This window comes from Balaenoptera ricei, chromosome 3 (assembly GCF_028023285.1).
Source record: "Balaenoptera ricei isolate mBalRic1 chromosome 3, mBalRic1.hap2, whole genome shotgun sequence".
Classification (NCBI taxonomy): domain Eukaryota; kingdom Metazoa; phylum Chordata; class Mammalia; order Artiodactyla; family Balaenopteridae; genus Balaenoptera; species Balaenoptera ricei.
Window position 1 is genome coordinate 41,699,937 of NC_082641.1, and position 24,254 is coordinate 41,724,190.

Below are 24,254 nucleotides of genomic sequence, written 5' to 3' on the forward strand. Positions count from 1 at the left end.
GGGGGTAAGTTTTATTTGAACACAGGTATGTTCATTCATGTAGTGTCTATGACCTCTTTTCAGCTATAATAGTAGAATTAAATAGTTGTAATAGAGACCTTATGGCCCCCAAAGTCTAAAACTATTTTCTACTTGGCCACTTACAGAAAATATTTCCTGACCCCTCGTCTAAACAATTATTTGTATTCCCTCAATACTGAGACCCTTTCTTCCCTGACATTTTTATAAATCCAAAATACTCTTTATTCAGACACTTCAAAAGGCCTGTGCTTAATAGATATACTTCTCAACTGATAAGTTAGTGCTTATATTGTGAAGAACTTGAATTATCACTCAAGTACTAACCTAACTTTATCTTACTATGCCTCAGCTCTTCTTCCTGCCCTTATCCCCAAGCCTGCTTTAGTTTCTTCCTTCTATAACCTCTTCCTCATTCTGTTCCCTTTCTCTTCTTTTTTCCTGCCTGTGAGCTCCAACCTAGTCTTCAAAATACATTTTAAATGTTATCTCCTTCCTGATCCCTTTTCTTATTTCCCTTTCCCACCTCCATCTCCCACCTCCAAATAGATGTGCTCTCTCTTCCTTTTAACTTCCACAATGATTTGTTCCTGTCTTACAGCTCTTATAGTATGGTATTGTATTTTACTTCTTTTGTATTGCATTCAGTCATACATATGTTAAGTACCCTGTCGTATGCCAGCAGTGGTGGCTAGGTTCTGGGGATCATTAGTTAATAAGGCATAGTCCTCTTACTCAAACTGTAATACTTTACCCTGCTTACTGAATTATAAGCACCTACCAGGGAAAACACCCAGTCTCATTCATCTTCATCTTTTGATGTGCTCGATAAAAATTGGTAAATTCAACAGTATATTTAGTGATGTTATAAATTATTCTCCAGATCACGTTTTAAACTTTTCCTTAAGTCACTTAAAATTAATTTGGCTACTTGTTCTATCTTTTAGAAGAACTGTTAATTCCCTCTAACTAGAAACCTGAAGAAACAAAATTATAGTAGAATGATTAGCAATTTCTTATATTTTAGTGTGTTTGTAAAATGCAACCAATAAACGTTTTTCTGTGAAGTTAATTTGAAGCTTATCCTTAGTTTAAGAGTTAGTACCCTAAAGTATATTCCAGTGTACTTAAGATGATTATTTCATAACTTTAGAGTTATTTCCAAACTGTATGCTATTTGTTCTAAACTTTTCTTTTTAAAGGATACTAAGACCTAGAGAAGTTAATAAAACAAGATCAGTATCCATCACATAGCTCCCAGTTGATAGGGCCCAAGTTTCTAGGTTCCAAGTGCAGTGTTTCCTCTATGATTCTATGCTGCTGGTAGATCTTAAAAAATCAGTCATCTAGATGTGCACTGTCCAGTATGGTAGGCACACGTGGCTGTGTAGCACTTGAAATGTGTTTAGTTGGAATTGAGGTGTGCTGTTAAGTGTAAAATATACATTGGATTTCAGCGACTTAGTATAAAAAAAGCATTAAATATCTAATTTTTATATTGATTACATATTAAAATGATAATATTTCAGATATGTATTGGGCTAGAAAAAAAAATGACTAAAGGCTTACCTGTTTCTTTTTAGTCATTTTTTTAAATGTTGCTCCTAGATAATTTAAAATCATATGTATGGTTCACATTATGTTTCTGTTGGACAGCACTAATCTAGAATACTTCAAGCTATACAAGACATTCATTATACCCATATTCTAAGTATTTCATTAATATATATTCTATGGTGAATATAAAAAAAAACAGGAAAACTTACCCAATTTTGAAAAGTTCACATTTTATTACTTAAGAAATGGAGGGAATTCCCTGGTAGTCCAGTGGTTAGGACTCAGCACTTTCACTGCCGGGGGCCTGGGTTCAATCCCTGGTTGGGGAACTAAGATCCCACAAGTTGCACTGCTTGACCAAAAAATAAAATAAAAATTTTTTTAAAATTAAAAGAAATGCAGTTCTGTTCTTCAGACACTCTTACCCAATATCAATCAAGGATAAGTGTAAACTCTTACATTACATATAATAGTGAAATAAAATAGCTAAAAGAGACCTGTATTACATCATAAAACCCATGTTAATCACCTATTTTCAATTTCTTAATCAAATAAGGCATTGTGTAAGTAAGTCCATCTTTTTACCTAAGAATGCCCTCATCTCTAAGACTAAAAGTTTTCTTCTTCCTGCTATTGATAATTCCGGCAACTACCTCTCTGCTCCTCTTTTTTGCCTAGGTCTCCCTTCTCACCATACCTCACTTCCTGTGGAAGGCTGGTTCTGTGAACTGGGGAGTGGGACAGAAGAAAAGGCTGAATGCTTTCCCATGGCTTCTTTTTCCCCCTGCTTCCCACCTCTTACTTCTCCCTCCCCCAACATACACAAAGTAAATTACAAATACCCCTGTGTCTTTGGGTTTTAACTCCAGGGCCTCATCCTCCTCATCCTAAAGGTCCCCCTTTGAATGCAGCATATATTCCAGAGGAACTCTTCAAAGATGCCTTTTCTTTTTACAAAGAAAGGTTATCTGAGGTGTCCTCTGAAATGTAGATGAACCTTATTTTAGTTCTTTGCGTACAGAAAAGACCCACCTTTCTCACCCGTGTGGCTTTTGTCTTTTCTTGTTTCATGTTGGAGTCAAAGGGTGGGGGAGGAGAAGGAAGCTGCATCCTTGAGAGAGGAGGTAGAAGCTGTGGAAAATTTCCATAGCAAGCTAGGATCTACTACCATTTACATGCTAATGGAACCAGAATGGCTTCCCCCCCCACCCCCATTTGATCTGATTTGAAACTTTGTGAGTTTCCTCTGGTATGTCATTTTACCCCCTGTGTTTTTCTCATTGCTGTTAGCTGTAAAAACTCTTTGAAATTCTCAAAATAGAGGAGGGTTTCCTTCAGGAATAGGAGGACAGAGAATAAGCATTGAAACTGCTGTAGTGGTCTCTTGGGGAGGAAAACCCACCTCTGAAGTAATAGAAGTGGAAGCAACTAAGGAAGCAGACAGGTTAGGCCCTGGATTCAGGAAAATAAAGAGATAATTGGAGTTGCAGCCCAGAACGTAGAATTACCCCAGAAGTGGACACCATCAGCAAGGTCTGGATTTCCGCCTAATTTAAACCTTGTAATGAGGGTCTCAACCTCACATCCATATATCTATTATTAAAAAAACAACTTTCAAAAAAATAAAACGAACAAGAAAAGACAACTTTCAAAACAAAAGTAAGAATTATGACTCTCATATAGACATAAAATGCTTGTTAAAGGATTTATTTTACTCTGTAGGGGAGCAGAATTTGCCACCCCAAAATATGTTTCTTTGGCATATTAATTATTTTAAGCTGATTATTTTCTAAGAAACTGCATACTTGGAGGAAAGTAGGAGTTACCCTTTTGTAATAAGCATTTACATTTATAAGGGAAATCTCGATTTCTAAGTGTATCTCCCTGGATGTACCTGAAAGAGGGGGATGACCTTATCTCCGGAAACTCTTATCAGTGGAGAAGGCAATGACTTAAATCTGCATAACAATCTCACCCTTGTTTACTGTTTTTTTCCTGGTGATCTCACAAAATTGACTTTCCTTATCCTCAGTGTTCTCTTTTGTCTTTAGCTGAGGATGGTATTTAAGGTGAGGGCTTTGGCAGTTTTTAATTACTTACTTCTGCTGGGTTTCTCCTATGTATATATGTTATGAAACTTCTGTTTGATTTTCTCCTGTTCATCTATCTCATGTCAATTTAATTCTTAGTCCTTAAATACTGTCTTCAGTTAAAGACAAGAGATATTGTGGGTGGGGAGTGAGTTATGGGAGGTTATCAGGCAAAGTATCATAAACAAGGGTATGGTTGTTATGCAGATTTAAGTTCAAGCCTTCTCCATTGATAAGTTTCTAGAGTTTTAGTCATCCTTTCTCCTCCTGCTACAGAGAAGGAGACACCTTACAAATGGAAATTTCCCTTATAAATGTAAATGTCCCTCAGAAAAGGGCAACTTCTCTGTTTTCAGAGATTTCCTGTGTTTACTGTTTCTTAAAAATAACCAGCTCAAGATAATCCTTATTGCCAAAGAGGCATATTTTGGAATGGCATATTCTACTCCTCTTTACCACATAAGCTTTCTTACGTTTGCTTTGCTGAAAATTTCATAAGGAATCTCAAATTGGATTTTTCAAACCCTTTTAAGACTAGGAAGCCAAGCCAATAACTTGCCACCAGATTTCTCCTGCAGTACCTATTAAATTGGGCAAATTCCTCCCTTCTCAAGGTCCCCAAAATATCCTAAGTTTCCTTAATACCTTAGGGAACTTCATAAGCCCTAGTGCCATGGAAGGACTTTGGAAGCACTGGCTCCATAAAGTCAACTTTAGTTCCTTACAAATGTCTGGTCATACCTGAGTAAATGAGCATCATTCTCAAATAATATGTCATTCCAGGTAAGGTCTTGGTTGCATAACCATTGTTTCTGTTAAATTGTAATGAGTTATAGATACCTCAAGAGGAGAGGGAAAGAACTTCCTGATATGTCTAGAAAATAGAACGTTAAAACAATATCAAAAATATTCTCCCCCAAACCATAGAATTATCTCTCATCAATTTTTTCAGTCCTGTATAACTAATTCTTGTTTCGCTGGATCATAAATGTATCTGCTTCTTAACTAGAGTTCTGGAAATTTTGACTGAGTCCACTGATACGGTCTTATAATTGTTTAAGTGATGCCATCAGAAGCCTATACATATTCTTCACAGGGCTTTGAGACAGTCTTTCATTGTTGAAGATAAAGCTCTCTGCCTGTAGCTGTTTGCAGGAACCCTTAGGGAAGCAGTAGAGTAAAATTTAACAATCTTTCCATAAATGATTAAAGACTTAAAATGGATGTAGTTAACACTACAGATAAATTTCAAAAGTGAAATATATGATAGGAGTTAATAACAAGAATAATGCAATTTAAAGGCATTCCAAAAAATGTTACAGACAAAATATCTGTACACAATTAGGTAAGCCTATTTTCAAAGAAGACAGTGACTGTTCATCTAATTTATGAAAATAGATGAATGTACTCTTTACAGAGAAAAAAATATTAAGACAAAGTATTCCTGAGACATAATATACCATGACTATACCAAACATATAGTAAGAATATGTCAAAAAATATATCAAGTAAAAAAATCCAATAAGTCTAAGGTAGGTCCTGAACATCTGTATATTAATAAAACTCCATAGATATGCGGTATGGATTCCTAGTTGACATATAGTGGCCTAAAGATAAAAGATCTAAACTAAAGAAGTAAAGATGCAACCAAGTTAATGTTTTTAAAATTAACTGAAATTGTGACTGATAACCTATACCGTTTTCTGATATCAGGCAAAGCAGCACCAGAGATCAGATAAATAAAACCTATCATAGACAGTGAGGGTATTGACAAATCTCTATACTTAGCATATAGCATACAATTTGTGAAATACTTACATTAATAACATTTTAGCCATACAGATTTAACCTCAGGATGGTTAAGCGTCTCTTCTGACTTGACAGCTCTTCCAATGTAGCTCATCAATAGTAACATATCAAATAAATCTAATTGTTTCTAGCACTTCTCTTTTTACAAAGTTGAAAGCACACATCTTTGAGATTCCCCAGAGGGCCTGTGGAAAATCACAAAGATAGTTTTAGGTGCAAAGATACGCTGAATATTTTATTTTACATTTAGGATTTGATTTGTGGGAGGCAAAAATAAAACATTTTCAATAGATTTGAACATTTAGGAAATAGAATCATAGGTGCCTGAGAAACAGTATTTGACTGCTCATGTCAAAGTGACAATTAAACTTATAAACATAGAAGTTAGCATAACTGTGAAGAACCTGAGCTCTTACATAAATCATCAAGTACTTAAAGTCAACATAAAGCATATAAAGTTATTCTCTTAAGCCACAGAATCTTTGCAATCTGGCAGATTAGACAAAAAGAATAACCCTTCATTTTGTAGGTGAAGGCAATAAACAGTAAACTAATAAAACAAGCCCATCAAAATGGAGCAGACTTTGCAAGGATTTTAACACATATCATAGCTTTTCAGACTTATTTTCCAGACATACTGTAATCTAAGGCAAATAAAATTTACTTTTTCCAAATCTTACATAACTTTCTGTACCCATTCAGGTTTTGTCCTTCATGATTCTCTTTCTCATTCTGGAACAGCCATTTTACTTTAGGACCTAACTATTCCCTTTTCCCCTTGGTAAACAAAAACACATCTCATAACCTTGCATACAAATTTATACCCTTTGCCACCATCACTCCCAGTGGAATTTCATTTGTGTATATTAATTCTATCTTTTGATGAAAGTTACTTTGATTTCATAGAGAAAACAGACATAAGTTGAAAACTCTTGCACACCAGCATTTTAGTAGACAAGCAAAGGTCATTAATACACATAACACAACTTCTACAACTGTGTGCATTCTTTTTTTTTTTTTAACATCTTTATTGGAGTATAATTGCTTTACAGTGTTGTGTTAGTTTCTGCTGTATAACGAAGTGAATCAGCTATATGCATACATATATCCCCATATCCCCTCCCTCTTGCATCTCTCTCCCACCCTCCCTATCCCACCCCTCTAGGTGGTCACAAAGCACCGAGCTGATCTCCCTGTGCTATGCGGCTGCTTCCCACTAGCTATCTATTTTACGTTTGGTAGTGTATATATGTCCATGCCACTCTCTCACTTCATCCCAGCTTACCCTTCCCCCTCCCCGTGTCCTCAAGTCCATTCTCTACGTCTGTGTCTTTATTCCTGTCCTGCCCCTAGGTTCATCAGAACAATTTTTTTTTTAAGACTCCACATATATGTGTTAGCATACAGTATTTGTTTTTCTCTTTCTGACTTACTGCACTCTGTATGACAGACTCTAGGTCCATCCACCTCACTACAAATAACTCAATTTCATTTCTTTTTATGGCTGAGTAATATTCCATTCTATATATGTGCCACATCTTCTTTATCCATGCATCTGTCAATGGACACTTAGGTTGCTTCCATGTCCTGGCTATTGTAAATAGTGCTGCAGTGAAAACTGTGGTACATGAGTCTTTTTGAATTATGGTTTTCTCAGGGTATATGCCCAGTAGTGGGACTGCTGGGTCATATGGTAGTTCTATTTTTAGTTTTTTAAGGAACTTCCATACTGTTCTCCATAGTGGCTGTATCAATTTAAATTCCCACCAACAGTGCAAGAGGGTTCCCTTTTCTCCACACCCTCTCCAGCATTTATTGTTTGTAAATTTTTTCATGGCCATTCTGACTGGTGTGGGGTGATACCTCATTGTAGTTTTGATTTGCATTTCTCTAATGATTAGTGATGTTGAGCATCCTTTCATGTGTTTGCTGCAAGCTGTATATCTTTGGGAAAATGTCTATTTAGGTCTTCTGCCCATTTTTGGATTGGGTTGTTTGTTTTGTTGATATTGAGCTGCATGAGCTGCTTGTATATTTTGGAGATCAATCCTTTGTCAGTTGCTTCATTTGAAATATTTTCTCCCATTCTGAGGGTTGTCTTTTCATCTTGTTTATGGTTTCCTTTGCTGTGCAAAAGCTTTTAAGTTTCATTAGGTCCCAGTTGTTTATTTTTGTTTTTATTTCCATTTCTCTAGGAGGTGGGTGAAAAAGGATCTTGCTGTGATTTATGTCATGGAGTGTTCTGCCTGTTTTTTCCTCTAAGAGTTTTAGAGTGTCTGGCCTTACATTTAGGTCTTTAATCCATTTTGAGTTTATTTTTGTGTATGGTGTTAGAAGTGTTCTAATTTCATTCTTTTACATGTAGCTGTCCAGTTTTCCCAGCACCACTTATTGAAGAGGCTGTGTTTTCTCCATTGTATATTCTTGCCTCCTTTATCAAAGATAAGGTGACCATATGTGTGTGGGTTTGTCTCTGGGCTTTCTATCCTGTTCCATTGATCTGTATTTCTGTTTTTGTGCCAGTACCGTACTGTCTTGATTACTGTAACTTTGTAGTTTAGTCTGAAGTCCGGGAGCCTGATTCTTCCAGCTCCGTTTTTCTTTCTGAAGATGGCTTTGGCTATTCGGGGTATTTTGTGTTTCCATACAAATTGTGAAATTTTTAGTTCTAGTTCTGTGAAAAATGCCATTGGTAGTTTGATAGGGATTGCGCTGAATCTGTAGATTGCTTTAGGTAATATAGTCATTTTCACAATATTGATTCTCCCAATCCAAGAATATAGTATATCTCTCCATCTGTTTGTATCATCTTTAATTTCTTTCATCAGTACCGTATAGTTTTCTGCATACAGGTCTTTTGTCTCCTTAGGTAGGTTTATTCCTAGGTATTTTATTCTTTTTGTTGTAATGGTAAATGGGAGTGTTTCCTTAATTTCTCTTTCAGATTTTTCATCATTACTATATAGGAATGCAAGAGATTTCTGTGCATTAATTTTGTATCCTGCTACTTTACCACATTCACTGATTAGGTCTAGTAGTTTTCTGGTAGCATCTTTAGGATTCTCTATGTATAGTATCATGTCATCTGCAAACAGTGACAGTTTTACTTCTTCTTTTCCGACTTGGATTCTTTTTCTTCTCTGACTGCAGTGGCTAAAACTTCCAAAACTATGTTGAATAATAGCGGTGAGAGTGGGCAACCTTGTCTTTTTCCTGATCTTAGTGGAAATGGTTTCAGTTTTTCACCATTGAGAATGATGTTGGCTGTAGGTTTATCATATATGGCCTTTATTATGTCAAAGTAGGTTCCCTGTATGCCTACTTTCTAGAGAGTTTTTTTATCATAAATGGGTGTTGAATTTTGTCAAAAGCTTTTTCTCCATCTATTGAGATGATCATATGGTTTTTATATTCAGTTTGTTAATATGATGTATCACATTGATTTGCATGTATTGAAGAATCCTTGCATTCCTGGGATACACCCCACTTTATCATGGTGTATAATCCTTTTAATGTGCTGTCGGATTCTGTCTGCTAGTATTTTGTTGAGCATTTTTGCATCTATGTTTATCAGTGATATTGGCCTGTAGTTTTCTTTCTTTGTGACATCTTTGTCTGGTTTTGGTATCAGGGTGATGGTGGCCTCATAGAATGAGTTTGGGAGTGTTCCTCCCTCTGCTATATTTTGGAAGAGTTTGAGAAGGATAGGTGTTAGCTCTTCTCTAAATGTTTGATAGAATTCGCCTGTGAAGCCATCTGGTCCTGGGCTTTTGTTTGTTGGAAGATTTTTTTTAAAAAAAATATTGCTTTTTTAAATTTTTTTGTTTTTTTTATTTTTGGCTGTGTTGGGTCTTTGTTTCTGTGCGAGGGCTTTCTCTAATTGTGGCAAGCGGGGGCCACTCTTCATCGTGGCGCGCAGGCCTCTCACTATCGTGGCCTCTCTTGTTGCGGAGTACAGTCTCCAGACGCGGAGGCTCAGTAGTTGTGGCTCATGGGCCTAGTTGCTCCGCAGCATGTGGGATCTTCTCAGACCAGGGCTCGAACCCGTGTCCCCTGCATTGGCAGGCAGATTCTCAACCACTGCGCCACCAGGCGAGCCCTGTTGGAAGATTTTTAATCAGTTTCAATTTCAGTGCTTGTGATTGGTCTGTTTATATTTTCTATTTCTTCCTGGTTCAGTCTCGGAAGGTTGTGCTTTTCTAAGAATTTGTCCATTTCTTCCAGATTGTCCATTTTCTTGGCATATAGTTGCTTATTGTAATCTCTAATGATCCTTTGTATTTCTGCAGTGTCAGTTGTTACTTCTTTTTCATTTCTAATTCTGTTGATTTGAGTCTTCTTCCTTTTTTCCTTGATGAGTCTGGCTAATGGTTTATCAATTTTGTTTATCTTCTCAAAGAACCAGCTTTTAGTTTTATTCATCTTGGCTATTGTTTCCTTCATTTCTTTTTCATTTATTTCTGATCTGATCTTTATGATTTCTTTCCTTCTGCTAACTTTGGGGGTTTTTTGTTGTTCTTTCTCTAATTGCTTTAGGTGTAAGTTTAGGTTGTTTGTTTGAGATGTTTCTTGTTTCTTGAGGTAGGATTGTATTGCTATAAACTCTCTCTTAGAACTGCTTTTGCTGCATCCCATAGGTTTTGGGTTATCGTGTTTTCATTGTCATTTGTTTCTAGATATTTTTTGATTTCCTCTTTGATTTCTTCAGTGATCTCTTGGTTATTTAGTAGTGTGTTGTTTAGCCTCCATGTGTTTGTATTTTTTTACAGTTTTTTTCCTGTAATTGATATCAAGTCTCATAGTGTTGTAGTCAGAAAAGATACTTGATTTCAAGTTTCTTAAATTTACCAAGGCTTGATTTGTGTCCCAAGCTATGATCTACCCTGGAGAATGTTCCACGAGCACTTGAGAAGAAAGTGTATTCTGTTGTTTTTGGATGGAATGTCCTATAAATATCAGTTAAGTCCATCTTGTTTAATGTGTCATTGAAAGCTTGTGTTTGCTTATTTATTTTCATTTTGGATTATCTGTCCATTGGTGAAAGCGGGGTGTGAAAGTCCCCTACTATTGTGTTACTGTCTATTTCCCCTTTTATGGCTGTTAGCATTTGCCTTATTTATTGAGGTGCTCCTATGTTGGGTGCATAAATATTTACATTTGTTATATCTTCTTTTGGGATTGATCCCTTGATCATTATGTAGTGTCCTTCTTAGCCTCTTGTAATAGTCTTTATTTTAAAGTCTATTTTGTCTGATATGAGAATTGCTACTCCAGCTTTCTTTTGATTTCCATTTTCATGGAATATCTTTTTCCATCCCCTCACTTTCAGTCTGTATGTTTTCCTAGGTCTGAAGTGGGTCTCTTGTAGACAGCGTATATATGGGTCTTGTTTTTGTATCCATTCAGCCAGTCTGTGTCTTTTGGTTGGAGCATTTAACCATTTACATTTAAGGTAATTATCCATATGTATGTTCCTATTACCATTTTCTTAATTGTTTTGGGTTTTTTATTGTAGGTCTTTTCTTTCTCTTGTGTTTCCTGCCTAGAGAAGTTCCTTCAGCATTTGTTGTAAAGCTGGTTTGGTGGTGCTGAATTCTCTTAACTTTTGCTTATCTGTAAAGGTTTTAATTTCTCCATCGAATCTGAATGAGACCTTTTCTGGGTAGAGTAATCTTGGTTGTAGCTTTTTCCCTTTCATCACTTTAAATACGTCCTGCCACTCCCTTCTGGCCCGCAGAGTCTCTGCTCAAAAATCAGTTGTTAACTTTATGGGGATTCCCTTGTAGGTCATTTGTTGTTCTTCTTGCTGTTTTTAATATTTTTTCTGTGTATTTAATTTTTGATAGTTTGATTAATATGTGTGTTGGCTCGTTTATCCTTGGATTTATCCTGTATGGGACTCTCTGCGCTTCTTGGACTTGATTGGCTATTTCCTTTCCCATATTAGGGAAGTTTTCAACTATAATCTCGTCAAATATTTTATCAGTCCCTTTCTTTTTCTCTTCTCCTTCTGAGAACCCTATAATTCAAATGTTGGTGCATTTACTGCTCTCCCAGAGGTCTCTGAAATTGTGTTCAATTCTTTTCATTCTTTTTTCTTTATTCTGCTCCCTGGCAGTTATTTCCACCATTTTATCTTCCTGCTCACTTATTCATTCTTCTGCCTCAGTTATTCTGTTATTGATTCCTTCTAGAGTATTCTTAATTTCAGTAATTGTGTTGTTCATCACTGTTTGTTTGCTCTTTAGTTCTTCTAGGCCCTTGTTAAATGTTTCTTGTATTTTCTCCATTCTGTTTCTGACATTTTGGCTCATCTTTACTGTCATTACTCTGAATTCTTTTTCAAGTAGGTTGCCTATTTCGTCTTCATTTATTTGGTCTTGGAGGTTTTTACCTTGCTCATTCGTCTGTAACATATTTTTTTGTCGTTTCATTTTGTTTGTTTGTTTTGATTGGTGGTGCTGTATTCTTCTCTTACTGGTTGTTTGGCCTGAGACGTCCAGCACTGGAGTTTGCAGGTAGTTAGTTAGATAGAGCTGGTTCTTAGTGCTGAGATTAGGACCTCCAGGAGGCCTCACTCTGACTGAGATTCCCTGGGGTCTGAGGTTCTCTGTTAGTCCAGTGGTTTTTACTCGGATCTCCCACCAAAGGAGCTCAAGCCTGACCTCCGGCCTGGGAACCAAGATCCCGCAAGCTTTATGCCACAATAAAAAAAAAAGGAAGGAAGGAAGGAGGGAGGGAGGGAGGGAAACAAGGAGCAGTACAATGTCAAAGAATAAAAAAGAAAATAAAATTAGAAAGATAAAAAATATATTAGGAAAAATAAAACTATAATTGAAACAACTGCAACAAGGTAAAATAAAACCACAGCAGAAAAAAAGAAAACAACAAAAAAGGGGGGGGGCGTGGGGAACAAGCCAAAAGGAGAGATCATTTACAAAGTATAAAGAATAAAATAAAATTAGAAAAATAAAAGAATAGGAAAAATAAAGATATAAAAGAATGAACAACAATGAATCAACAAGGTAAAACAGACCTCCAATCTAAAAGAGGAAAAAAGAAAAGAAAAGAAAAAACCCTTGGCTATGAGGGCGGAGCTTAGGCAGGGGGTGGAACTTAGGCAGGGGCAGGGTTTAGGGTGGGGCAGGTCCTAGGCTCAGTACCCACATAGCTGGGAAGGGCCCTGGGGGCGTGGCCTAGGTGGGGCGATGTTTAAGCATGGGGCAGGGCCTCTGCTTAGGACCTGCCGGGAAGGGGAGAGGCAGCAAGTGGAAAGGAAGGGCCTCTTGAGTGTGGAGTTCTGGGGTTTGGAGGTAAGGCCCTGGATGAGGGTGTGTGGGTGGGGTTTAGGCCCAGCGCGTTGGAGGGGTTCTCCGAGTGTAGAGGTAGGGCCCTGGGTGGGGGTGTAGGGGTGGGCTTGGGCTCTGCACAGCAGGAGGGGGGCTCTGAGGGCAGAGGATTAGGCCCAGGAACCCAACAGGCTTCCTGGTGCCTAAGTGGCAAGGGAAAGCCCTGGCTGTGTTCCCTTACATTCCTTTGCACTCCTCCCCCACCATCTCCCCCAGGGTCTCCCCTGTCGCCACTGGACCTCTAACTGTGGGTGGGTCCCACTGGGTGTAGGAACTCCTCTCCCCCAGCCACCCCTCAGGGGTGCCGGTCCCAGAGGTCCGACCTTTACTTTTGCACCCCCTTCCCCCCCTCCCGTTCCCTCAGGACCCAGGCAGCTGGAGGGGGCCTAGTTGCGCAGAGAATTCGGCCCAGGATCTCAACAGGTTCCTGGGGATCCAGGTGGGCAGGGGAAATCTGGCCATGCTCCCTTTTGATCCTCTGCCCTACTAATGGTTCACCAATTTCCCCCTTCAGGCATGGGATCCCTTCCCCTCCCCCAACCACCCCTCAGGGGTGCCAGTCCCATCCCCCCTCCACTTCTCCTCCCCCTTCACTCCCCACATCGTACCCGGTCGCTGGGGGTTCCTCCCGTCCCCTTAGGTGACCGTGTTCCCCCACTGGTGCCTGGTAGGTGCCCTAGTTGTGAGGAGACGCAAATTCCGCATCCTCCTAGTAAGCCATCTTCTGCGTGCATTCCTTATAGTCCAACTTATCCAAGTGGCAGAAATGAACGTGTCCTTTAACAAACCAAAGATACAGCCTCCCTGTAGCATATAAAAGAAGCAAAAGTACATAAATTTAGATTTTTGCTTAGTAATCAATTGTTCAGTATTTTATTGTAGAAATTATCTAGGTATCTAATAAATATTCATTAATATCATTTAAGGTTTTAGGTTACCTAAAGATCCTGGAAATTAATTTTAAAGGTGACATATTGCAAAATGTAATTAGTGTTGAAATAAAATTGTTAGAATAACTAATCATTGTAGATAAACAAATTTACATTTTGCAGGATTGTAAAACATTGAACAGAAGTAATGGTAGCTTATTTGATCAGAAAACTTGTATAAGTTTAGAAAGAACGTATTCAGGTAGAATAAAAATCTATGCTTGTGTTATATTTAACACTGATATATTAGAGAAAACATAGCTGTTTTTATTAAACAAAAATTAAATTTGCCATTTGCCAAAATTTACCTATATTACCTGAATTTGAATTCTTAAATGTTTGTTAGGTCCTATAAGAATACTTTTTAAACCTAGCACATTCAAGGTATTAGAAATTCACTTTCCTCATTTTAGGAATATTCCACTTATACAAGCACATATTTTCTCTATACCCAGTCAGAACAGAGCCCCTTAAAGATATTTTATAGTCTAATTCATTAATTCCATCTGGAGGTAGAAAAACATTAGCCACACACATAATGAGAAGTAAAGGCATTTCTGAATTAATAGGTTATGTAGACAGACACATAGTCACATAAAGAACTTATAATTTCAATTCTGAAATTTCAGCCATGTGTTAATAGTACACATAGAATTTTAATATTCACTGGTCCACACTAAAGAGCTGTTCTCTACTTAGTGATTACAACTTTTTTCATTTATTTGACCTCAAATAGAAAGGACTAACAAACCAGATTTTCTGTCTTTTCTCATCTGAGAATGGATTTCTAAAGCCATTAATCTATTTTATTTTTTTTTAATTAATTAAAAAGATTTTTTTTATTATTATTTTTTATTTATTTTTGGCTGCGTTGGGTCTTTGTTGCTGTGTGCGGGCTTTCTCTAGTTGTGGTGAGCGGGGGCTACTCTTTGTTGTGGTGCGTGGGCTTCTCATTGTGGTGGCTTCTCTTGTTGCGGAGCATGGGCTCTAGGCACGTGGGCTTCAGTAGTTGCAGCACAGGGGCTCAGTAGTTGCGGTGCATGGGCTTAGTTGCTCCATGGCGTATGGGATCTTCCCAGACCAGGGATCAAACCCGTGTCCCCTACATTGGCAGGCAGATTCTTAACCACTGAGCCACCAGGGAAGTCCCCACTAATCCATTTTAAAGGAATCATTAAATGATCAGACCTTAAAATCAGTTCCCCAAATTAGTAGAGAACAACATTGAAATTTGAAAAATGAGAATCAGCAAAGTTCTCTCTCTTACTTTCAGAAGCCAAGAAAAGATATGCCTGAACTTAAAATAAGGTACACAACTTCTGGTGAAGAAGTTTACTTGGTTTTGGTTGGTGAACCTATTGGGCATCTCAGTAGGACCTCCAAAATTGTTAAAAGAATATCCTGAAAAAGATGAGATTATGATTTAACATAGATATAAGTGAACATGTGTTGAAGAATTTATTTTACTCACAAAATAAGGGAACCAGGCAGGCGTTATAACCAGTTCAAAGGAAAAGTCAGTACAACACAAATTTATGTAGAAAGAATGAGATGAATTGCAAATAGAGACAAAACTGGTTTTTCCAAGGCCTAGGGAGTCACCAGGCAGGACAGAATTTATATACCCATCAAGTACAGTTGATTCTCATTATTCATGGTAGTTATGTTTTATAAAGTCACCACAAACACTAAATTAATGAATACTGAAATATTGCTCCTAGGGAAAATGATTCCTGTGAGACTCTGATCACAAAATTTTGTCAGCCAGTCAATACACCATCTTGTTTTTATGTGTGTTTCTGTTTAAAAGTACCTTATTTAATGTATTTTGTTGATTCATGAACATTGAACTCATGGCCAACAGCATTATACCTTATGCCTGAATGACGCTTATCTAACACAAGTTGGCACATCACAGCCTTCTTGCACTTAGAAACACTAAACAGCACTAAACCACTACCCTTGGGGGTCATTTTAAACAGTGAAATTACCAGTAAGAAGCACAAACATGCAAAAAACGTGGCTGTGAATAGACTACAAAAAGGATACTTGTTTACAGTGTGAGAGCTGAAACAAGAAGGCAGAGCATTACCTTGTTTGATCTCAGCTGGAGCATGTGTGTTGGGTGACTCAAAATTTTCATTGCTCTGTGCATGGCATGAATGACCATGGAAGCATCCCAAGTATTCATTTTGGGTTTACAAATGAATTTTAGTGAGTAGGCGAATTTGAAAATACAGAATCTGCGAATAATGAAGATTATTTGTACATACAACGTTTGGAATTGCAAAGTAACTCAAAGAAGATAAACAGAGCTATGATCTGTTGTTCTATAAACACTGCATAGTCTCTACTGAAGCACCAAATTTTTTTTCTACAGAATTCTTTCTTCCCAATCCCCAGTCCCAGTACTGACTGTCTTGTGGCTAGGGAAATGTTCAGTTTGGCTGCTAAGGAGAAAGACAGAAAGACAGACAGACATGAATTCCTTAGATTCCCTGTTGGAAGTCTGAAATAATTTTTCTCATAGAGATAGTGTTATACATGGTGGCTTAATGAGGTTCTAGTATATTTTGGGTTATATAGGATTCTGGAAATCTACAGGATTCTGGAGATCCCTACACACAGACCACACCCAGATCAATTATGTCAAAATCTGAGTGATTTTTGAACATCTACCTTTGTTGTATAGTTTCGTTCTCTAGAAAAATGTGTTGTAAATTTCTAATGACTGATTTTCAAATGTACTTTTGGAACACAAACGAGTTTGTTTTGTGGCAAATTCTGAATAATGTGGCTCCAAAATAATAATACTGTATAGCAACTATATTATTTGAACAGATAAAATTTAAGGGGGCATTAACTATCATATCAAAGGTTTGTTTGTTTTTTTTTTGGTCTTGCAGCTGTGGCAGGTGTAGGGTGTTGCTAATCCATGTTATATAATTTTCATGGAAAGAATTGCTTTGCCAGTGTATCCAAAATACATTTCTCCTCTATAATATTTTCTAAAAGAAGATCTAAGATATTTTAAAATTATTCTGAACCTCTTCCTCTCCCCCAAAATGTTAGATACGTGAGAATTTCAAATAGAGTTACTTTTTTTTTTTTTGGCCACATCACGCGGCATGCAGGATCTTATTTATTTCCCCGACCAGGGATCAAACCGGCGCTTCCTACTGTGGAAGCGCAGAGGCTTAACCACTGGACCACCAGGGAAGTCCCGAGGTACTTTTAAAATGAGTGCCTGTAAAGCTACTTTTCTTCCTCCTCCCCTTCCTTCCTTAAATTATATTTTAAGTTTATGCTTTGCTTTTACCTAGGCGCATAGTATGGGTCCATGGCCTGGTGGGGAATCTTGAAACTTTCTAAGTATCAGCATACCTCTCAAAGTCTTTGCTATTCTGATCCCATGCCTCTGTTAGCAGTGACTGCCAGGTATGTCAGTTTGTGCCAAATTATGTGATCGTTCTTACTTTGTACACAAATGGACAGTAGGAAAAATCATTAAACCCTTCACTTCCAAATATCAGAGTTTGCGATTAGGTTATTGGAGGAGAAAGACCTTTAACAGGACTTGAACCAAGGTTACTAGAGGTAACATTTCACAAGCAGTAAAAACACTGATGAATGTTTCTCTGTATTTCTGCATTACTGAACCATAAATAAAATGGTTCTGTAAATTTAAATGAATGGGATTTTCTTTTGTCTCATACATGGAATTCATAAATTATTGGGGTCTCGTTTTGTTCAGAGGCTTTTCTGTTTTTGTTTTTTGGTAGTATTTAAAAAGGTTACACCAAACATTCATATCATAGGAAGTAGAATATCCCAGCCACAATCTGGAGGTCAACAAAATAAATGGGCATGTTTCTGAAAAAGAAATTGAGCATGGGATATCACAGATCACATTTTAAGTTTATTGGAGCATTTGCCAGAGGTATTTCTCTGATACTAGGGCTTAAAGTTCAAAATATCTTTGTGAAAGCATTCCAGTGTGTGAAACAGCAAAGGGAGTCAGCTTCTCATCATTTGGGTGCCGTTGGTTGGATTTGTGGTTAATCCATGCCATATGGCTGCTCTCCTCAGTGGGAAGTGACGGCAGCCCTAGGAGCTTTACCCCATCCCTGGGCAGCTGCCTTAGACTCAGTTGCTTTGATCTTCTTCTGTTGCACAGCTGGGAGGAGCAAGGGCTGGTTTTCAGAACAACCAGAACAACAGAACAACAACACATGAAACCATTGTCATAGACTACACCTTGATTTTATACAAGCATTCTTCAGAGAGTGCAAGCGTTCTCACTTTCATAATCTCATTCAAAAACTCAAGTTTGAGTTATTTCTTTAAAAAAAAAATTTTCAGGTTGAAAAAGAAATTCCTGTGGAAATTTAAACATTTCACAAATAAGATTCCATTCTTAAAGGTCTATGTTTTATTTCCCGCAGGTTATATTATCTTCTATCCTTCTAAGAACAAGTTTCAAATAGGAAGTAGAAAAGATGAGTACAGTTCATGTAACATACTCATTAAGTACAAATGTTCCATGTCCCTTCAAGTGCTTTTACCCTTGTAGGTATCTTGTCTTTTTAGTTAAAGCTACAGCTTGCCCCAGTAGCCTTTATATTGCTACAAAAAATAATTTGGGAAAGATTGTGGTATGAAGTTTTTAGTGGGACCAGTAAGTTTGTTCATCCAGGCACTGTAAGGTAAACACTTTGTAGAGGGATGCTTGGAAATGTGGTCAGGTTCTTAACAGGGTTCCAGAAAAGGGCAAATTTTCATTGTAACGTCAGTCCTACATAGTAGAAAACTGCTGAAAAATCCAAGGGGAGATTTACGTAGACTCTGACTTGAGTTTCAGTCTCTATTGTGAATTGTCATTAGACTTCCTCATACCCTTCTTTGCTTTTACTTAATCAGAGAAACACAGTTGCTTGTGTCGCTTTGGGAACAGAGTTTTCCGCAGAAAAATCACTGGTGGCTGTGATAAAGTAGAAAGTAATAGCATAGAGACGGATGCCGTTAGCAAACGCGGGTTTCTTCCATGGGTGTTTCTGTTTGTTTCACAGGGTGCTTTGCCCGTCCACATTCCAATCCCTATAATGATACTTCTATTTATTGTTGTTATCACTATCAACAGCAACTATAATCTGGCTCACAATTCCCAAGAGTCAGCTCACTCCTTAGTTACCAGGAGAAAACCCAAACCAGTTGTTCTTTTATGTGTACAAAACCCCAGTCTTCTCACATTGCAGTGACCCTGACAGTGTTTTCAGACTCCATGGACAGAACAGATAATAGAACTATGTCTGCATTCTGATGCAGTAAAAAAAAATTCTTTTTCTCTCTCGTGGTTGAAGGATTAACTGTGTAAATGAGAGTGATTATCAAGTATGTGTGTGTGTTTATAATACCGATTCCTAAATATTTCTAAGTGCTTTCTCATTTCTTCTTCAGTTCCTCTTAGTGTCTTTATTGGGCTGGAGAGTGTGTGTAGGGAGGCAGAGGGGGAGGGAACGTAAGTCCTCTCACCCATCATTTGGCAAGAAAAGATCACAGAGTCTTGGGTAACTTACCAGTAATCATTACAATAACCAGACATAGAATCCACACTAGAAACGATTTCCTTTCTTCACAACTATGGGGGGACATATGGAGGACGTAGCCTTACTTTCCAGGGATTCTTAAAACGGTCTTTTCCACTCATTTACAAAAATAAACAGGAAAAAAAAGTTAGGGAATCACACAGATTGAAAGGAGATGGGTGAAATAGATAAAAATTGCAGTTACAGGGAAATGCCATTTTATTATGAGGTGGTTAGGTACATAGACTTAACCTGAATTAAAATCCAGGCTTTGCCACTTATTAGCCATGTGGCTTTAGGCTGCTTGTCTATATTCTCTATTTTTCCTCATAATTAGATATAAAATCAGGGTATTTATAATGCCTACCTCATAAGCCAGGCAACCTATGAACTCAATTTTAAAACTCAGTGCAGGACCTAGAACACAGAATACCAGGCGCATTCCTGAATGGAGGTCTTTGTACTTGTGTTCCTTTTGCCTTCAAGCTCTCTTTCCAGACATCCACATGACTAAACTCTCTGATGTCCTTTATGTCTTTGCTCAAATGTGATCTTCTCAGGGACGGAAGGTGCCCCTATCTGCCCTCTCTAAAATGTTTTCTCTTTAGTACTCATTAGTATATAATATATATTTTTAATTGTACGTTTTACTATATTAGCACGTAATATACTATGTATTTACTTATTAACTTCTCCTCCCCTACTGACTTGAAGAAGTTTGGGATTTTTTGTTTACTGCTTTACCTCTGGTGTCTAAACAGTTCCTGACACAGAGAAGGCAACTGACAGTATTTGTTAAATGTATAACAAATGCTCAGTAAATATTATTGTTATACCTGCTTTACTGAATTGAGTATTTTATAATTATCAGCACCACTTGCTGATTAATGTAGGAAATGCTTGAGAAGTTTATAATGTTAAAATTATGCTTAGTTCACAGTATTAATTTGCTTACCAAAACCCCTTCTGTAGTTAATAACTAGGCCAAATTATGCCTAACTAGATTCAAAGCATCATAAATTCAAAATTAATGGGTTCCAATATGACAAATTTTATTCACATTAATACTTCATATAGAAAATAAGTTGCTAGGAATTTGCAAATCAAACTTGAGGGAGAAATAATAGCTTAACGTTTATCAAGTGCTTACTATAAACCACAAGAAACAATAGAGTATAGTTAAGGCACAGGCTCCAGAATCAGACTGTGTTCAAATCCTGCTTCTGCCCTTTCCTAGCTGAGTGACCTTGTGCTAGTTACCTAACCATTCTGTGCCTCAGTTTCCTCAGTTATATAAAAGAACTAGTATTAATTCATATAAAGGTTTTAGAAAAATACCTTTCTCATAGAACTTAATAAATGCCAGGACTTTACATGAATTAGCTTGCTTAATCCTCACGACAACCTATAAAGTAGGTACTATTCTTATGCTCTTTAGTAAATTTTTTGAAATTCCAATAACCACTTGTTAATATGCCAGTATTTTGGGTTCTGTGAAAGTAAGATGTATTTTAAACCATTTGTTTCATTTGCATTCCTCCTCCATTTCCTTATAGCAAATGGGCTTTCTTTGAAGATAGTGTTCTAGCAGTGGAGTTATTAATTATTTCCCCTTTTTGGGCACTGAAATAGGCATACTAGCAGTATACTTTGATGATTTGAATTTCATAGGCTTCACTCTTATGGCAAAATTGAATTCTAAAAGGCTTGTTGAAATGTAAGCTTTGTGGTAGCAAATACTATACTCACCTAGAGGCACTAGAATTCATAACAACTCACAAGATCAAGAAGCTTACTTAATTAGACTACAGTATTCAGTTTGGACATTTTATATATGACTGCATGATTCAGCATGAATCAAATGTTTCAAGATGAGTTATTTGAAGAAAGTTCCAGAAGAGAAGAATGACAAATTACAGAGATGGAAAATGGATCTAATGAGGAAAAGTGAGTTATACAGACAGGTTGCTTGGACTAGGGAATAAAAGTATGACTGACTTAATTATACTTCCAAGGAGGAGTGCGTTCATTCGGTGTGTCTCCACATCTTAGAAGAGCTGGAGAGCTGTACTTAAAGCAGAAGGTGCCGACAGAGGTAAGTCCAGCTTTCAAAACTGTAAAACAGGGGACTTCCCTGGTGGCACAGTGGTTAAGAATCCGCCTGCCAATGCAGGGGACATGGGTTCGAGCCCTGGTCCGGGAAGATGCCACATGCCACGGAGCAACTAAGCCTGTGCACCACAACTACTGAGCCTGCGCTCTAGAGCCCGCGAGCCACAACTACTGAGCCCACGTGCCACAACTACTGAAGCCCGCGTGCCTAGAGCCCGTGCTCCACAACAAGAGAAGCCACCGCTATGAGAAGCCCGTGTGCCTCAATGAAGAATAGCCCCCGCTCGCTGCAACTAGAGAAAGCCCGCGCACAGCAACGAAGACCCAAGGCAGCCAAAAATAAATAAATAAAATTTAAGAAAAAACAAAAAACAAAAAAAGAAAACTGTAAAACACTGAGAAGGGCTTTGGAGAGAAGGTATAAACTCTCAGAAGGGAACAGACAGCTTAGACCAGTGGCACTCAAATTTCTATGCATAATTAAGTACAGATTCCCAGGTCCCCACAAGAGATTCTGATCCAATGGATCTCTGGTCAGGCCTAAGAATTTGCACTGTTATCAGATACTTCAGTGGGATTCTAACGTAGACAGCCCTTGAAACAAATGTTGAAAAACTTTTTGAGTTTAATCAGCCTGTCAAACTCCAGGGAGCTCAACCAAGTAATCTCTTATGGTCTCCCCTGACTCTGATTTATATAGATAGTTCTGTACATGTTTCTCTGTATCACTTCAAGTGAGCTCCAAACTGTTGTAAAGGCACCAGCTCTTAGAAAGCAGTGGGATGGGTTATACTGTTCAGTGTTGCTCATTACAGCTAAAGAAATCACATATTAAACCACAAAAAGGAATGGAAATTTTTACATAATACATAACTAATGGATATTTGAACAAGTAATATTCAGCAAGGAGAAATTAAATCATGGCTTACACCTTTAAGATATGGTAAATCATCTTCAGGCAATACTTTAGACCCTCTCGTCACACAGGATTACAAGGGAACGTATTACTAAGTATTTATATTTCAAATGTGTTGACACATACTCCTGATAAATGAACATTAAATTTATGAAAGTTAGCCTCTGCTCACTGTGTTCCTCAGGTATCCTCTTTAATTCTGTTCTCGTGTGTTTATTTTTGGTTTTGTTTTCTAGGATGGAGCTATGATGTTGAAGAGAGAAGGGTTCCGAAACCAAAGTCCAAGTCTTATGGCGCAAACTTTTCTTGGAACAAAAGAACAAGAGTATCCACAAAATAGGTTGGCACGGATTATATCTCTGCTTGACCGTGAATAAAGTCAGCTGTTCAGTATTTATAGTCCGTGTATATTACACCTCACTCTCCTAATAAATTTGACCTTTAAACTACAGATACATTTTGTGGTGTCATTTAAAATGTTTTTTGATGTCTCAAATTAAACTTGTTATAATTTCCTTTATAGAGAGACGTTTTCAGGTGATCATACCTCTAGGAAATTTCGGCATTTAAAAATCTATTAAAAGGAATACTTGAAATCTGCAGTATTGAAGTTTTATACTTGCTTTTTATGACCATTCTCAAGTTAATAGTGTTTATAAACTACCAGCCATCATTATCAAAATGCTGTCTTAGAAATTTTCCTTTTGTCATAGGTAAAGAAATTCATGATTACATTGCAATCTGATAAACCTAAACCCAAATCTCCTTATTATTGAAATTCTCTTCTTTAATTAGAAATATTCTCTAAGTTTCTTTGAGCCTGAATGAATTGTGTTCCATACTAAATGCTGCCCACAAATCAACGCTTCATGATTGTGAGGTTCAGGTAAAGATTTTATATTCTTGTGAATTAAAAGACTCAGAAAATAAAAACCAGTTCTTTGTTTGTTAGAGATGACTAGTATTCACTGTTATTTTTAGAAAATATAGATATATGCTTTTGTTATGTGCCAATCATTTAGGTCATACAGTATGAGTTACCAAGCACACACTCTTGTCGGGTACCTCAATAAACACTGTATACTAATCTTCATAGTAATTCACTATTTTCCCCATTTTGCAAAGACATAAATCAAGGCTTAAAGTGACTAAATAACATGCTCAAAATCACACAAGTGAAAGCTGGCACTTGAACACAAGTCTGTCTGTCTTCAAAGCCCATACTGTTAATTACTTTAGTTACAGAGAAATAGGATTGATTAATGGCAGATGATTTCTTTGGATTGCTAATACATTCTTCAGTGTTTCAAAAATTATATACTAAATATACAGTCTCTCACAATCACATTTCATAAAAACACTCATAGCACATTGACCTAGCCCAACAAAGAAAACACGTCAGAGTAAAAATCTGTATGATATTGTCTTTGGAGAGCATATTAGTAGTCTCTTTTCAAAATGTTAACTGCACATTCCACTTAATTTTAAAAATCCTCTTCTAGGCAAATAGCCTATGGATGTACACAGAAGTGAATGTACAAGGATACTACAGAATTGTTTCTAATAGCTAATAAGTTGAAACAATCTAAATGTCTATTAAAAGGGGAATGAAGTTAAATGGAGTGTTATACAGCTATTATAAAGAACAAGAAATAATCTGTATGAGCTGTTTGAAATGATATTCAAGATATAGTGCTAAGTGAAAAAACAGAGTAGTAGATAATATCTGGGGTGAGGTGGGGCAGCAGGTGCTAACATATATGCATCTAGAATATTTTGGGAAAAATATATGAGAAACTACTAACATGATTTTACTGGTTACCACTGGTTGTGGGAGAAGGGATTCTTGGGTCTTTCACATTTATTTAACTTTCAATATGCTTTTTGAA

The 24,254-nt window shown here is 37.2% G+C and overlaps 1 protein-coding gene across 4 annotated transcripts in view; it reads left to right on the forward strand.

Moving 5' to 3' along the window:
- NDUFS4 (NADH:ubiquinone oxidoreductase subunit S4) overlaps positions 1-22,816 on the forward strand; it is a 123,518-nt gene extending 100,702 nt beyond the window's left edge. Inside the window, exons 5-6 of one of the 4 annotated variants that reach the window (XM_059916369.1) lie at positions 21,353-21,432; positions 22,602-22,816. In XM_059916369.1, coding sequence (XP_059772352.1) covers positions 21,353-21,432; positions 22,602-22,742 — 221 coding nt within the window. In that variant the 3' untranslated portion in view covers positions 22,743-22,816. Of the gene's footprint in view, positions 1-15,025; positions 15,043-16,910; positions 17,006-21,352; positions 21,433-22,601 lie in introns of those variants that run through there. The other 3 variants (XM_059916371.1, XM_059916370.1, XM_059916372.1) reach the window with 3 other exon arrangements.
- The last annotated feature ends 1,438 nt before the right edge of the window (positions 22,817-24,254 follow it).